The sequence below is a fragment of the Eucalyptus grandis genome, chromosome 3 (genome assembly GCF_016545825.1).
Source record: "Eucalyptus grandis isolate ANBG69807.140 chromosome 3, ASM1654582v1, whole genome shotgun sequence".
NCBI lineage: Eukaryota > Viridiplantae > Streptophyta > Magnoliopsida > Myrtales > Myrtaceae > Eucalyptus > Eucalyptus grandis.
The window spans coordinates 24,045,451-24,061,949 of NC_052614.1; the positions used below are offsets into that span (position 1 = coordinate 24,045,451).

Consider the following 16,499-nt stretch of genomic DNA (forward strand, 5'->3'; position numbering starts at 1 on the left):
TCATAGTGCCATTAAATTACAGACGAAGTGTGTGGGCAATTCAAAGGTAGGGCAGATGAGAGTACTAAGTAGACTTTAATTATAATGGAGCTCGTCTCCCCGCCAATTTTTATGCATTGATATAGTAGAGCTCTCCATATACAAGGGAGCTTGTCTCAAATGATGTGAAGAATCCCATCATGAGAACGGTGATAATTTATTTTATTGTTCTTTAATGATGTCACAAAGCATTATAATCTAATACTTCGTCATGATGTCATGTTCGACGACGTCATCAAAAATACGACTGTCAATACGATGATATATGAAGTTATTTGATTCGCAAAGTAATGACCCAAGAAACGAAAAAGTGCCATTTCGTTCAACTAATCACTCAAGCATGCAACAATTCGAAGCAGTCAATGGGAGCAATTATCCTTCTAGAATTTGGTCACAAAACCCTAGCAGCAGCAAATTTCCCGAACTCCAGGATGCATTCATTTAGAGAAAATTTCATGATAAAAAAAATATTTTCAGGAAAACATTTTCTCCTTTCTAAGTTATAGAATTTTTTTTCCCAACTTTAAGCATATAGATATTTCTGGACTGAAAATGATTTTCAGTTAACTGATTACTTTCAACAAACCACAACTGAAAATCCCAAAAAATAATTTGGCATAAATTCTTTCACTCAAACTAAACACACCCTCAATGTCCAATATATTTCAACATGCTTATCATCTCATTAAGAGCCCTGATCCGGAGCTTCCTTTAGCGGGAGACCTGATCGGCCCAGCTAGCAAGGAGATATCGGATTTTGGATGCAGAAGCATTTGGCCTTCGTCTCCCTTTCGGTCGTCGTAGCGTATAAAAGGCTTTCTCTGTCAGCGAAGGCACGTGCAGCAACAGTACTACTTTGCGAACGAGCGCTTTCATGGTGATGGAAGCCTTGCATGCTCCTCTCTTTAATCTGGACCAAACCCCATTCCATGGTGCACAGGCTGCAGAAATCGCTCAAACACTTCTCTTTTTTCGGATCACATAAGGTGGACAAAAATACAGACAGAGCTAGCAAAATTGGAGTATTTACAGCAAGAACCGAATGTAGCAAGATAAGAGACGACGAAAAAAGGGCCAAAAAAAAAGGGGAAAGCTCAAGCCTAAGGGAAGAATAAATACAAACTCGCCAAACCCTAGCTTGACTCCGGCGTTGCTCCATATGGCATGGTTTCTTCTTTCTTTCTTTTTTCTTTGGCCTTTTTCAGGAAGTTCAAGTAATTTTCTTCTGTTTTTGTCTTTTTTTTCTTCTTGTTAAATTTTTGGGGTCGGTCGATCATGATTTTTGGAGGTGGATAATGTGGGAATTATGCAGATCTTGGTTGCTTTCCTTGACGCTTGATCTCCACTGATCGGCGATGTCTCCGGCAATCTTGATCGCATCACAGCCCGTCCCGAGGATGCCTCTCCTCGTGAATCCGACGGTGTACAGCCCGTCATCCCCTTTCCAACCATTCGGAAATGGTGTCTTGGGCATACCTTCCTTGGTAAAGAAATCACCCCCCTGCGCAAAAAAATGAAAATTGAGTACATCAATCAACTTGAACAATACAAAATCACATGATTAAAAAACTCAAACAACAGTAAATTTATACTCAATTCAATTTTGGTGCCAAATGATAAGGAAAACAATCCATTCAAGTAATTTATTCTTTAATACCGTTTTCAAATTTGCTGGTCGAGGTCAAGTTCTCTCGTCTTAATTAATCCCCCCCCACAAGTTGGTTAACTACTTTTTTTTTTTTTTTTTTTGGTCAGATATTGGTTAACTACTTCATAGACTATATTTTGCTTAGCCCTAATAAGCCAAATTACAAATCAAGAAAAGACCTCCCGCAGGCTCAGTGATTGCGACCGGAACGAACTCGAGACCTCTAGAGTATGATGCTATAGATCCATTAGTTATCAATAAGTGTAAAATGTTGCAAATGTAATCAAGGTCGCCAAAATAGAAAAATGAAAAATGGCAGTGATGTGCTCGCAATGGGTGAAGCAAAGATTTTGGGTCAAACTTTGCTTGTTAGCCATAAGAAGCAACCCTAATTGCCATGCCTAATTATACGTTAACCGACATAAAGCAAGATGCTAGAGACATAGCTAACCACAACGGGCGAAACAAAGATTGTGGGTCAATCTTGCTTGTTAGCCATAAGAAGAAGCACTAATTACCACCCCTAGTTTAGATGTCAATCAGGCATTAAGCGTGATACAAGAACCATCACAAATCACCAATGGTCAATCTTGCTCGTTAGCCATAAGAAGCAACATCACCCCCCAGCAATTAAATGTCTAATCATCATAATGGAAGATGCAAGAGAGACATCGCAAATTGCAATCCCAGACATTTCTGGCTTAAACTAGGAAAATATGATGTCGAAAAATATTTTAAAATAAATGGGAATCGAATTTTAAAATGAAGGGAGGGGGGGCCCCCTCTAGACTATGATTCCGCTAATATACGCACACTGAATACACGATGTCATGATAGCAACGCATCATGGATGGGGCACAGAGAATACAGTTTTGTCATCTTCACAAGAAAGATCGTTCAGCAAAGGGAATTTTAACCCGGGCATAAGCCCCAAACCCTAATTTCTTTGTCCTTTTTCCCACCCTTTTGTTTTCTCTTTTCTTTGCATGGAGAAACGGAGAGATCCGGAGGTCTCTCCTTCTGTCTTGTATGTCTCCAAGCGAAAGAGAGTGACAGGTGATTCATATAAGATAGAACTAAAAACTAACCAAAACTTTGTAACTATTCACAATATAAAAAATCAAAAATAAAAATGAATGAAGTCTGCCTCACCTTGAGCCAACTAGAGACATTGCTCTTGTACCCAGTTGCCAAGATTATAGAATCAAACTTCTCCTCCTGCCCATCCAGGAACTTGGCCCCATTCTTAGTTATCTTCTTCACTTCTTTCACCACCTAAGAAGGAAGAACAAACCATAATTTGAATTAGCACTCTCTACTCATGCCATCAGCGTAAATAGCAAATGGAGAAGCTTGGATTAATGACTCCGCGCGCTTTGTTACCTTGATTTTGCCGGACTTTATCTGCGCCAGGGCGCCGACGTCGAGGACGGGGGTCTTTCCGGTGACGTTCTTGAGCTCGAGCGGCCCGGTCTTGGGCCGCCGGAGGCCCAACCGGTCGGTGTTGCCCAAGGTGATGTTGGCAATCAGGAGGAGGATCTTGTCCACTAATCTTAGAGGGAGCCATTTGAGCAGCGCCATGGCCACTCCAAACGTTGAGAGCCCAAGCATTTCTCTGGGCAGGACATGTACCTGATTAGCAGGAAGAAGCACGGTCAACGTCATCCCACCAAATTATATTGACGATGATTGCGATTAGGCCACAAGGAAGATTGAAAGGAAAAGCAAAAAAAAAAAAAAAATACACTTTGGAGCGTCCCCAGGTAACCGAATCAGGAGAAAATTTAATGATTCTTTCTTTTATGGGGAAGAAGAAAGAAGAAAGATAATTCATATCGTATGGGTCAGCGGTCAAGGGAATTAAGTGATGAAATGACAAAAGAGATTATGAATATTTAATTGAGACTGTGGAGAGAGAGAGAGAGAGAGAGAGAGAGAGTGTTGAGAGAGGACTTTACAGTGCTGCGAACCACCATGTGAGGAATGGCATTGCTCCTGCACAGGTCCAAGCTGACCTCCATACCGGAATTGCCGCAGCCTACCACCAACACCCGCTCGCCCTCGAACTCCAACCCCGACTTGTACCGGCTCGTGTGGACGACCCGCCCCTGGAACCTCTCGAGCCCGTCCACGTCCGGCGTCGCCGGCTCGGCATTCTCCCCCGTGGCCACCACGAGCCACCTCGACCTGCGCTCGAGCCCCTCCCGGGTACGGACCCTCCACAGCCCGCAAGACTCGTCGAACTCGGCGCTCTGGACCGTCTGATTGAAGATGGGCTCGATCTTGAAGTGCGAAGCGTAGGACTCCAGGTAGGAGACGAACTGCTGCTTCGTCGGGTACTTTGGAAAGTTTTTAGGGAAGCGGAGGAGAGGGAGCTCGCAGAACCGCTTGGGCAGGTGGAGCTTGAGGCGATCGTAGGTCCATTTTTGCCAGAGGGAGGCGATGCAGTCGCTTTTCTCCAGGATGAGGGAAGGGACTCCGTGCTCGGAGAGGCAGGCCGAGACGGCAAGGCCGGAGGGCCCTGCGCCGACGATGATGGGCCCTTCCACTTCCACGAACAGAGGCTGGTCCGTTCTTTGGTTGTCTTCCAGTTCTTGGTCTCCGCAAGAAACCGAACCCATGTTTGTTTCTTTTTACAAGAAAACCAAGAAATGGATGGGGAAGGTGAAGCGAGCGAGCGAGCGAGCGAGAGAGAGAGAGAGAGAGAGAGAGAGGAGACTCTGTTCAGTGGCTCTCTTCGATGCTTCCCCTGTTTCTTGGTTCTGTAATGCTCTGTTTTCTTTGAGAGGAATTCCTGAAGTGGGATGAAGTGGGTATTTAAAGAGGAGATGAGAGAGAGAGAGTCTGCGAGAGAGTGGAAAGAGAGGGAAGTCAATTGAGAGGAGCGAATGTCAGGGGGGCAGTGGGGGTTTTCTCTCCGAGCTAAGAAGGAATATAAATGCAGAGAAAAGCAGAGGAGAGGTGGGGGAAATGAGAAGTGAGAGGTGAGTGAGAAAGACCTCTATCTCCCTCACTCTCTCTGTGTTTTTCTTTTGGTTTTTCGAAAAAATGGCAGTTAATTTGCAGTGAGAGAGAGAGAGAGAGAGAGAGAAAGGTGTAAATGGAGGCGTGAAGGTTAAGAAAAGGATTTGGTTCTCCTCCTCCTCCCTCAAGGCCCGCAGGGTCTTTGTAGACTGGAGTAGACAATGGGCCAAAAAAAAAAGATGGAGATATAAAAATACAATTTTTTTTATTGGGCTACACTGCTATGATTCTCTTTTTCACTTTTTCTAAAATACCTTCTTCTCCTTCTTTTTTTGGGGGGCTTGGGATAATCTTTTCCTTCAAAATTTAAAAGATGGGTCGTAATATACTGATAAAGTTGCATCATCATACTCAAATAGGGACAGAGATTGCCTTTAGGGCTATTTGATATTACACCCATGATTACAAGATAGCATTAGAACGTCATTATCTGTCCCACTTGGCACGGTGAGACCACAAGCCTCAATGTCATTAAGGTTTGTCACAAAATTAGGGCTGCCCAGCCGCCCATCCCATCGAGGAAAAAGACCGAGTGGGAGATGATTAGCGACCCCTCATTGCCGGAGGGAAAATGTGCCCTTTTCGAAAAGAGAGAAGATATTCATTCACCCTTTAGTTCTTAACATCTCAAAAGTTAGAATATGCATCTGATTTCTTGTGAGACTTCTTCTTCTTTTTTTTTTTTTTTTTTTTTTTTACTGTTGATGTTCCCCTGCATGAGAGCAGGAGAGTGGATGCAAGGCTGAAGAACATACACGTTAAGTCCAACACATGTGGATAAAACATTCTAAAAAAGCGATGGAAAATGAAAACTCGTGTCCAAGTACAATGCCATTCTTTTGGGAGACCGGAACGTAGAGATCTTCGAGCTATGATAACTGGGTAATGTTGGGTGTGCAGCGGATGAGGGTAATCAATCACGTTCACTATGAGTGAACGCGATATTAGAGCAAAAGGTCTCGTGTTCCGACCTCCAGAGCTGTCGCTCCTTTTTAAGTCGAAAACATTATTTGCTCTTTTTAGGCTTAGGTTATGTCTTTAATCTATTCTTCAAATGGGCATGTGTTCATCTACATGCATACCAAGTCAGAGCTGACATTAATCCTCTCCAAAAATTCGTTGAGTCGAATGTGGTTAGGGAGAGTAGACAGCATATGAGGTTGTCGGTTGATCTTTTTAGGTGGAAGAGAGGACAAGGACGTAGTTGTTTTTCCCTTTCAAGTAAAGGTTGAGAAAATGAAATGTCTCGATAATCACATCCTGCTCTAAGGGAATAAACAACGGAGAATTTGGCAACTGTATGTCCAGAAGGGCACCGCCCAGAGCGTTTTTGGACGTTATATTCATGCAAACCGGCGCGTCGTTTACATCGCTGGAAGGATGGGAGCGGCGGGGAGGTGATAAGGTTGCCCGGTGGAAAATGGTCGACCGTGGCTAGCAAGAAAATTACCAAGCGTCGCCGGAGCTTGGGGGATGCGATCTGCATCATCGTTTCCGTTCGCTCAAATCAACTTCCATGTGTGAAGTTGAAAGTGAACAAGAAAGCTAATGGTATCAGAGAAGCCAAGCCATCCATCAAACTCAGGCAAAGAAGGTTGTCGGGATCCAAGGACCATGATGGTATTAAATTGGCTCACAACTTATTAGTTCACACTTTCATTTGGAAATCAATTCCACTCACAAATTCAAATATCTGATATCAGAGGTGATTGTTGATTGGTAATTCTTCTCTGTGGATATCGGTACGATAGAAAAAAAAATGATGCCATCTCCACTAACAATGACAAAAAGGTGCTCTTGATGTTTAGATTACCTCATGACAACGCAATCCAAAAATTCATATAGAAGAGGCAAGTTGGAGAAGTTCCTTCCTTTCCTTGTGGAATTGACAGTTAAAGAAGCAATCATGAGTACATGTCCAAGGAGCAAAGAAGTGGGCTACATCGATGCCAAAAATGGGATAATGAAACATTTTAGGAGGGCCACAAAAATATTTGTTTATTTATTTATATATTTATTTAATTGTTTTGTTTTGTTTATTTATAAATTTGGCCCATTAGGCTCCCCATACATGCAACCAGAACTCCCCCCAGATATACTGTCGTGGAGACCGAAAGATCAACTTCACAATCATTCCCGTTGCTATCCTTGTTTCCCACCTCTATACATGCTTTAATGTCCTTTTCCTTAGATTAATCCGGGAGCTCACCCTCTCAGGATTTTCCACAATCTCTACTTGGATACTCAGAATTATTTTAGTAGGCGACGAGAGAGACAGGGAATCAAGTGGCTGTTTCTTAGATGACGTTTGGTTTGAAAGGAAACAGATGTCCGATACGTTCGAATCGGGTCAGATAAGGGAGGATGGAGGGCATTTCTAACTTATTGAGTTTAAAGGATGACTGACGGAAACTGCCATTGCCGAGTCGTAACGTAGGGTAGTAAGTCGAGAGAGTAAAAGCTTAGAGCTAAAGTTAACAAACTAACATGCTTGGATCGGTTTAAGCCGGAAAGCGGGCAAAGTCCGATGTATCTGGCCTTGCTTCAAATTCTATGATCAAGGTCTTCACTTCACCCCCTGGCGGCGAAAGAACGAGGATGGCTACTTTACTCTTTAAGTGAATTCCTCGATAACAAGGTACTCGCGTTGTCTCTGCCCCCGTGAAAAACGAATTGGACGACAGACTCGATGATTGGGAGGAATTGCAGGGGCAAACACCAGAATTTAGTCCATGCCAAGACGCTTCTCAGGAGGACAAACAGACTCCCAAAGAACATCCTACCGTAATTGGGCATTGGTTTCGTGGAGAAGAACGTTCGGTGTTTGGAAGATATTTTTTCTCAAGATAGATAACAATCGTGTCCGAAAGGCGATTTGCATTATATGTGGCATTGTTTAAATGGAAAATTTAGCAAGTGGGACAAGCGACTTGAGGAGGCACCAGTGCCGACATTAGGAAGAGACGTCTAGGGCTGCGGGGAGCTTTTCAAGTACAACGCCACATTGTTCATGTGCGACAAGGCGATGTATAAACGGGAGCTTGTATATCATTATCTTGCCGTCGAGCAACCATTCGGGTTCACCGAAGATTACCGCTTGGTCCAATTCTTGCAAACGGCTTTACAACGTCAGCTTATGCCCGTTTTGCAAACGACGAACATTAGAAATTACAAGTCATTATACAAAGAGAAAGGTCTCATTGCTGCATATACTATCGACCAGAATTTTTTTACCCTCTTCTATATCTGTTTTATGGGGTGACCTTATGAAGTACACATACTATATAGACACGTCCTTTGGATCAAAGAGAAATGAGAATTATATTACTGAGCTCTTACAGTGACAAATATAACATTTTCGAGCAATTCTCAAGATGTGGTTACCAAAATAGTGAGAGCTGTTAATGAGTTTGGTATTTCTGATAAAATCATCAACATCATGCTAGATAATGCCTGATTGCAATGAGATTTTCTTCCATGTGCTATGCTGTAGATGGTTTTCGCCAGCTTACGATATTGTGGCCAACATACATGGGTGGGTTTACCATGTTAGATCCACCCCACTAGGGCATCAAGAGTTGGAGGTCCTGTACATGACACAGGGAGGGCAAGTTGAAAAATTCCCTCAGGACAAAAAATGAAGGAGAATTCAACATACAAGATGTTGAAGAAGAAATGCGTACAGATGGGTTTGCTGACACTCCATCATACCACTTATAGTGGAAGTGCCGGCCTTCCGCTGTTGAGACAACAAAATTGGAGGACTGTTGAAGTCTTGAGGGACTTCTTGCGGGTTTTTCAGCGATGCAGATGTTTTGACCACCAACGATCATCAGTCAAACAACGAAGTCATTCTAATTCTATGCATTAGGTGATTAAATTGGTGAACGAGGAGGATAATCCCTCCAACGAGGCAGTAGAGATCACGAAGATGAAATTCAGAGTTCTGACCCATTTACGGATGTGATAAGACTAATAGAGATGTTTTCTTTTCCCCTTTCCCCCCAAAGGATCAATCTTTGGTACATGTTTTGCAAACTCATATGTTTGGTGATACACTTTAGAGTTTGGATAAGTTAGGAGTGAGCATCGGCCCGAGCACAGTTGGCTCATGTTTGATTTTTTTGAAAATTAACTTAATTTTTGATGGAAAATAGTTGAAATATTAAAAACCATTAATTGAGGAAAGTTCCTGGGAAAAGAACCAATTTAATTAAATCTTGAAATGCAAGTACATCTTCATTTGCTAAAAAAAAATAAGGCAGGGAACAAGTCGTGCCGAATTGATTGGCATATGTAGTTTACATATTGCAGAGCCACCTCATCATCATGGCCAGTGTCTGTTCCAATTCAACCTCCTCCCTCAGTACCAAATGTTCGTAATACAAAACAAGAAGAGTTTCAAGCTCCAGAACTTGAACCTGTGATCCAAGACAGTGGATATAAAAAATGCAGGCGAGATATCCTTATTATATGGAAGCTCAACTATGTCTGAACCCTCGAAATAGTTAATAGATGAGGTCCATGACTCCACGCGGTCATTTCTCCTATACAATGCACAACGCATGTGCTCTTATTTCCTCTGTAACAAAAACGGAATTTGAAAGTCCGTACTTAGCAGAGGACGTAGGATGGCAATAACAATAAGGAACCTGTCTTTATTTTATAATAGAAACAGACAAGGTCATAAATTATTTTGTAATGCCAGATCAATTTCATTTCAAAAACTAGTCCACGAAGCAAGATATGAAGCCAACATATCATTAGTGCGTTGTAAATGCATGGCTTTACTTATGCATTGGTGGCATGATGAGCCTATTCAATGTTCCTGGCGATACATATTAAAATATGCTTAGTAAACGATATACAACTAAGTCTGGACTTCTCATGCATGCATGGTGTGCTGTTCACTCCGTTTCCTCTAACGAAACGAAATAAACAAACAGAAGTTCCAGCTGATAAGTTCTGTTGTGTAATGCCATATTCATTGTAAGTGCCAGCTCCATCAGATCCTTAGGGCATCTAGTTTTTGTAAGTGCTCGGGCTCGAACATGTCAAGAACCCACGGAACACCGGAGAGACAAGAAAGAACAGAAAAGCTAGCAGTCGATGAAAATAAGAATGAGCAGAACATCTTGCAAAGATGGTTTAGTCAATGAACGTATTATGACATATGAGAATACGAAACAACCGCAATCATAAATGATATGCGTGGACATGGGATCTAGGAAGGAGGCACCCAGAGAGAGAGAGAGAAAAAGAGAGAGAGAGAGAGAGAGAGAAAAAAGAGACAGAGACAGAGACAGAGACAGGGAGAGGGAGAGAGAGTCTAGCTAGGGTTAGAGAACAACAAGATCTAAGGTTGAGATCTTCATGGAATATATAGGCAGATATTTAGTTGGAGATCATTGAATTCTGAGAGCAATAATTGGGGGTGCTTTTCGTTTGTAATGGCTTTCGTTTATCATTTTCCAACATTCACTGTTCAAGGACATTTATTAGTCAACTCTATCAACTCTACTTTGGGTTCCATGTTCAGGTTTTTGTTTTTTTAGCCTAATGTTCAAGTTGACTCTTCGTGTGATGCTCTTTCCTTTCCTTTTTCTCCTTAGATGACTCTTTTGCTACATCCGGTAGTGCAGTTTTTCGTCGGAATTTAGTAATTGATGTTCCATCGAAATTCGTCCTTTGAATTTTTTCAGAAAGAGACAGGTTTGTAGTGATTTGTATAGGAGTATCAATGGGTCACATATTCTGTCGGAATTTAATCAATAATAGGACAATGACTAAAGAACACTTCACCAGAATTTAGTTGATGATGAGAGTTTTAAGACTAAAGTTAAGAACCGTAAATTAAAGATTATTGAAAATTTGCATTGATAAAAGATAATGGGTTTTTGTTATGATGGTCAAGAGACTCATAGTGAGCACACTTGGGGGTATTTAAAACCCTCTAAAGATAGTTGCATAAAGTGGTTATTAAGTCTAAATAAATAAATAACTTTCTAGTACTTACAAAGTTACATTATCCACAAGAAGTTACTCTATGATTTCTTATTATCTAACAATATTTATCATTAAGAAGTTACAATAATCCTAGAATAGCAGTTCAATACAAATAACCAACTAGTAGTTATCCTCATATTGATTGCTTGTTAATATCAATAACTTCATCAATCAACTTCTCGTCGATAACTTGCACGTTATGTATCGTTGATGACTTTACTAGCAAGTTATCGATTCTCTTCACACTATTGATAATTCTATCCATCTATGATCAGACTCTATTCTCATCAACTAAATCCATCACTTGCCAATAATAACAAAAAATTGGTCACCTTTTCGTGTAAACATATGCTCCCTTTTAAAAGAATTGAATGATTTATCGATCATTCAATTCTTGAAATTAGATAATCAAGAATCATCGTGTATCCCCATGTCATTGGCAAATTTTATTTTCCCCCACCAAATTGCCTCTTGAATTGTCTTTTTGAGAACAATACAATTAAATTTATGGCTCCATGAATGGTGAAACTTACAATATTTTTTGTTTACTAAATCTTCCTAACTTCAAATTACTTGGCCTCCAGTTAATTTAATTAGGCCATCTTTCAAAAGTAAGTCGAAAATTATGTCCAATTTATCAATATAGAACGAGTATACTTGAGTGCCATTTGCCCTAGTATCATTGCTTCTTTTTTCTTGGCAGGTTCTAAGGATCAACAAACATAAGGCTTGTTGAGCACCACTTTTGCCACAACAATTGTAATATTTTCATTTTGGTCAGATTCATCCTCTGACTCATATTTTTCCAATAAAGTCATGTTTTGTGTAAAGTCTTTAAGTCTATCCTTGAGTAGTTGCTTATCGAGGAAAGTACACTAAAAATGCCAAAATTTGTGTATGGAGCTCTCTCTAGTGCCAAAAGTTTCCGTCGGATCACTTAAGTATCAAATCGGAAAAAAAAAAAAAAACAATCACTTTGGTGCCATTGGCGAGAGATTCCGACTAAATTAATTACGTGACTTTTATATATATATATATATATATTTAAAAAAAAAGTTGTGGTAACTTTTAAATGACATCGTTTTCCATCCTTATTAAGAAACAATGTCGTTTTGCTGTCATATGTGGACAGCCTCACTAAAACGATGCCGTATAACTCATATGGGGACTGAAATTAGGGTTTCTTTGTCTTTCACAAGTTGTCGCTCGGCCACTGTTGTTCACCCGTCGTTGCTCGACCACCATAGCTCGGCCACCATCATAGTTGCTCGACCAGGTGAGTGAGGAGAGGCTGAGGTTATTGCTCAAGCAAGAAGTGGTGGGAAGAATAGGAGGCAAGGGCGGAGAAGGAGGAGGAAGAAGGGGGGGTCAAAGGTGCCATTGCTGGTGTCGTTGCTAGTGTCACTACTATGCTAGGGTGTTGTTTTTAGGGAAGAAGACGAGGAGGAAGCCCATGCTCTCTCTCTCTCTCTCTCTCTCTCTCTCTCTCTCTCTCTCTCTCTCTCTCAATTTTGGAATTTAGGGTTCTTACTTGGGGGAAAGACACCAAATGGCATTGTTTTGTTGTTTGGATGCTGACTATACTTTCCGATGAGCCACGTCAGCTTCAAAAATTAATAAAAAAGTGCGATGTCAGATTTTCAATCAATTAGATCGATATTGGCACTAAAATGATCATTTTTCAAATTTGTTGACACTTAAGTTATCCAAAATAAACTTTTGACACCAAAGTAAGCGTCATACACAACTTTTAGCACTTCTAGTGTACTTACCCCGTCGCTCATCCATAGAAACTCTTGTTGACCTTTGAATCTTTCTTTAATACATTGAAAGCAAAATTTGTGAATTCTTTCTCTAAGAGTGAAGTAAGATATCTATTTCTAATTTTTTTGAATCGAGTAACAAATTAATTGATTGGATTGTTGTTGTATTAATCAAGTATGGCCAAATCAACAATTGATACATGTGGTTCTACAAAATTAAGAATAAAATTGTGTTTCCATCTCTGCTCAATTACACGCTAAATTAGGTGATAAATTATTGTACCATGTAAAAGCAATTTTTGCCAAAGACAAAGGAAATAACCTAAGTCTTAAAAACTCATTTGTTAGGGTATTGCTTAATGGTTGATTATTCATCCTTGCCAATAAATGGAAAATTTAGGAATTTTAAAGCCTCTAGAAAAAGATGGTTATCAACCCATTCAAGATGTGGTTTCCTATGAACATGTATGATAATATCTCACCCAAGCCCAATTGTTGTTGAACATTTTCAACAAATTATGTTAGGGTCAATTGTGGATTCGATTGGCAATTTTACCCCATTGGTGGTAACATTGGTTGTCATAGAATATCAAAATTAATCGGCATGTTAGGCCTAATAGGAATATTTACATGGGGTGGAACAAATGGAGCTATTGGCTTTACATCTTCAATTGACCAACATGTTGAAATTGTCTAATAAATAAAAAGCTTTCAATTAAAAATGAAATTGTCTAATTAATTATGTGTGGCTATTTCGAATGACCTGTGATATGCGAGAGATATATTATTAAATAGGAGAGTCAAACTTATAGCGACGGATATGATGAATAAGAGGTAAAGGGAAAAAATGGAAACTAAGCTGAAAAATATATCTATATAGAATGAGTCAAGTGTGACCAATAATGTGGTTGATAGATTCAATCACTAAGCAAGCATGATCATCTACAAGGCGTGATTGCCTTGACCTAATCATGATCTAAAAACATTACATTGTCTTCATAAATTGAAATTAGACAAGCCGACTTGACTATATGGGTCCAAGATCAAGAAAGAAACATTTGGCACAAAGCGCGAGTTAAGAGCATGTTTGTTTACACTTTAAATTAAGTAAAAAGATTGCTTATATATTATTCAAACATTAAAAAAAGAAATTATTGCATGAGAAGCTGCACATCAAAATTTGATCGGCTTAAAAAAATCAATTAAAAATTGGCCAACCAACAGAGAAATCAAAATCGCCGTATCTTCAAGACCCACGAAATGACTAAAAACGACCTGCGGACTTGACGTTTAATCTGCAGCGTCTCCTAAAACACCCTAGCCTTGAATTTGACCCTGGGGTCGTGGCATTGACCATGACTTTGACCAAAACCACCGGTTTGACGGTCGAGGGCACTATCGTAATCTCTGCAAGCCACGTGTCGAAAGGCCCTCGTCGTCCCTTCGGGCCCTGTCTTTTTCTTTTCTCTGGGGCTCCGATTCGGAGCACGTGTCGCCGGATGTCAGTCGAGCTGGGGCCGTCCGATCCGTCCGTGGGACTGGATCTAACGGCCAGTGGCATTAGGGATTAGCGTGTTTCCAAAATGGCGACAAAAATTCCGTCCCACGTGCGAAATGGAGTTTCGCTGTGACGTCAGCGTTACGAAACGAGGGCGGCCCGTCGGGGTGTTAGAACCTAAGCATGACGACAACGTCGTCAGGTCGATTAAAATGCAATAGGAATGACTAGGAATGATTACAAAAAGAATTCATCAATTTTTGGCCCGATATATAATGTCGTTCTTGAATTTTAACTTAATGTATAGCATCATAGGTAAATTTTAAATTTTATACAGTTTATGAATTATATGAAAATTTTCAATATTATTCTTCCATTAATTTAAGTTTGAAGACAATATTGAATATTTTTAAATAATTCAAAGATAAAATTGAACATATGTTCTAAGTTCGTGGATCATAATATGTAAATTAAAAGTTTGGGAATGTAAATTTTAGAGATTATATTGAGCAAATTAAAAATTCTTAAACAATATTACACATTGAGCTAAAATTCAGAGACCGTTTATGTCACTTTGCCTAATGGTTGAAGCCAATAAATATTTAGGTAGATATGAGGTACCATGAATTGCATGGTTTCAATATAGTCATTTATCTTACTTTAAAAAAAATAATAAAAACATCTTTCTATTTGAAACATGTTATTTTCTTGATTTAGGTTATTTTTCAATTTTGTGTTAAGATGTGTTGATTTTTGCTAACAAGCTCCCAACCTGATTGATGAGAGATTGTAATATTAAATGTAACTATCCTCCTCATGTTTTGTGTGCATAATACATCGAAAATTCAAACTTTCTTTAAATCAAGGATATGCTTAACAAGTACTTTGGGACACTCAAAGATATATTAAAAAAAATCCTTCCATCACATAGCATGAGATAACTTAACCATTAAAACTTCTCGTGTTCTTCTAACGAGAATACATAGTTTGCTGATGAATAGACTTCATGTGATACGTAATACATTTTCTTTCTCATGACAACTAATACAAGCTACACAACTGCTTGTTCTATATATAATATGTAACGAGGAAGTTTAAGTATGACATAACGAGACTCATCTACAATCACATGTTTTATTTTGTTGATGATATAATTGAATTTTCAAGTGGTATTTTGGGATAGTTTTCATGCATCACACTAAATCCACCTCATTTTTCATTCCATCGAAAGTAGATAATTCACATTAGAACTCGAGGATTCCTGAGGATGCTCCTTTCTCTTTTCTTTTGGCTTAGAATAGATGGTCGACATTGGCAAACTTTTTCTCTTCCTAAAGTTAGTAGTTTTGTTATAATCGATATCATTTCGAAATTATTAACTTGGAATGAAAGATATTCTACTCAACAATCGAAGGGTATCTCCTTCTGTTCTGTTCTTTTTGCCCCGTGTAAGTTGTCAACTCCACCCCATGCCCCATGTCTCGCGTAGGCAAGACATCCCTCTCTATCTCTGTCCCATGCCTTACGTAGATATTTTGTCATACCTACTTCTGCGATTCCCAGGTTTTCTCCTCAAAAATTGATTTGTAAAGCTAAATTCCAAATTCTAACTCTTTCGAGATCTCACCCAAAGGTCTAAATAAGGAAGTCCAGCATTTCATCTTGGAGAGACCACTGAGAGTGAGCCTAATTTTGTATCCATTAGAAATATCCAGTTGAATTTATCTTAAAACAAGTTTAAGATCCTCACCACACAACTTCTGTGTGAGACTTTTCCACCAAATACTCTTCCCCTTGTGGCTCAATGATCTCTGCCTTACTTGCGAGCCTCTTGTGCATAAGAAGGCCACTAAGAAGGAGTTTAGGCCCAAAATCATTGAATTATTCAATTGCACTCATATTCGTTCGAAAGCTAAGACAACAAGATATATGTATTGCTCCTCATCACCTCAATTCTCACATGTGGGACTCTTTTGCTTATTACCCTCGTAAGCGCACTTGTACCTCAACAAACGACGTGTGCATAAGGTTATGATAATTGTGCAAATAAGATGCGGGATATTCTCGAAAACCCTCTCTCACGTGAAAATTATAATGGAGAGGAGGAGTGTGGCGTACTTATCCTGCACATAGAGTAAAAGGCCACAAACGACTTGCGAATCCACGCGTCAAATAATTTGTTAGTCAGGGAATGAAGAAGCAAAAAGCAAGTTTAACTTACATCATATGAGGAAATTCAACCTAAGAAACTTCAAATTACTAGATGGAATGGAACTCTATGCATGTATCGGCAAGCGATGCAAAATATCTTCCAAGATCAATACGGGTGATGCCGTAAACATGTACAGAGCTTAGGAGCGTGGTGCAACTGGAGATCTCCATACAAATTGAACAAGCTCTAGGGTTTCTGAAGCACTAGGGTTTCTGAAGCTCTAGGGTTTTCAGGTGCTCTTGAGGTACCTTTTGATGTAGTGCATGCAGAGCCCCAGCCAGGCCCTGCCCTAGGTTTGTGGCTATTCAG

General features: G+C 39.9%; 1 protein-coding gene across 1 annotated transcript; it reads right to left on the bottom strand.

The window, feature by feature from the left end:
- Nucleotides 1-732: 732 nt before the first annotated feature.
- On the bottom strand, nucleotides 733-4,635 carry LOC104437076 (probable indole-3-pyruvate monooxygenase YUCCA4). Its single transcript, XM_010049956.3, has 4 exons — nucleotides 3,646-4,635; nucleotides 3,071-3,319; nucleotides 2,840-2,962; nucleotides 733-1,540 (listed from the first exon to the last, which is right to left on the bottom strand). Exons 1-4 carry the CDS (start codon nucleotides 4,306-4,308, stop codon nucleotides 1,313-1,315), a joined length of 1,263 nt encoding a protein of 420 aa, XP_010048258.1. The 5' UTR covers nucleotides 4,309-4,635; the 3' UTR covers nucleotides 733-1,312.
- Between the last annotated feature and the right edge of the window lie 11,864 nt (nucleotides 4,636-16,499).

What these genes read in the sequence shown, in the direction of transcription:
- LOC104437076 (XM_010049956.3), bottom strand. Translation starts at nt 4,308, where the DNA reads ATGGGTTCGGTTTCTTGCGGAGACCAAGAACTGGAAGACAACCAAAGA. An exon ending in ACATGGTGGTTCGCAGCACT is followed by an intron (nt 3,320 to 3,645) that starts GTAAAGTCCTCT and finishes CCTGCTAATCAG; the next exon opens with GTACATGTCCTGCCCAGAGA. An exon ending in TAAAGTCCGGCAAAATCAAG is followed by an intron (nt 2,963 to 3,070) that starts GTAACAAAGCGC and finishes CTTCCTTCTTAG; the next exon opens with GTGGTGAAAGAAGTGAAGAA.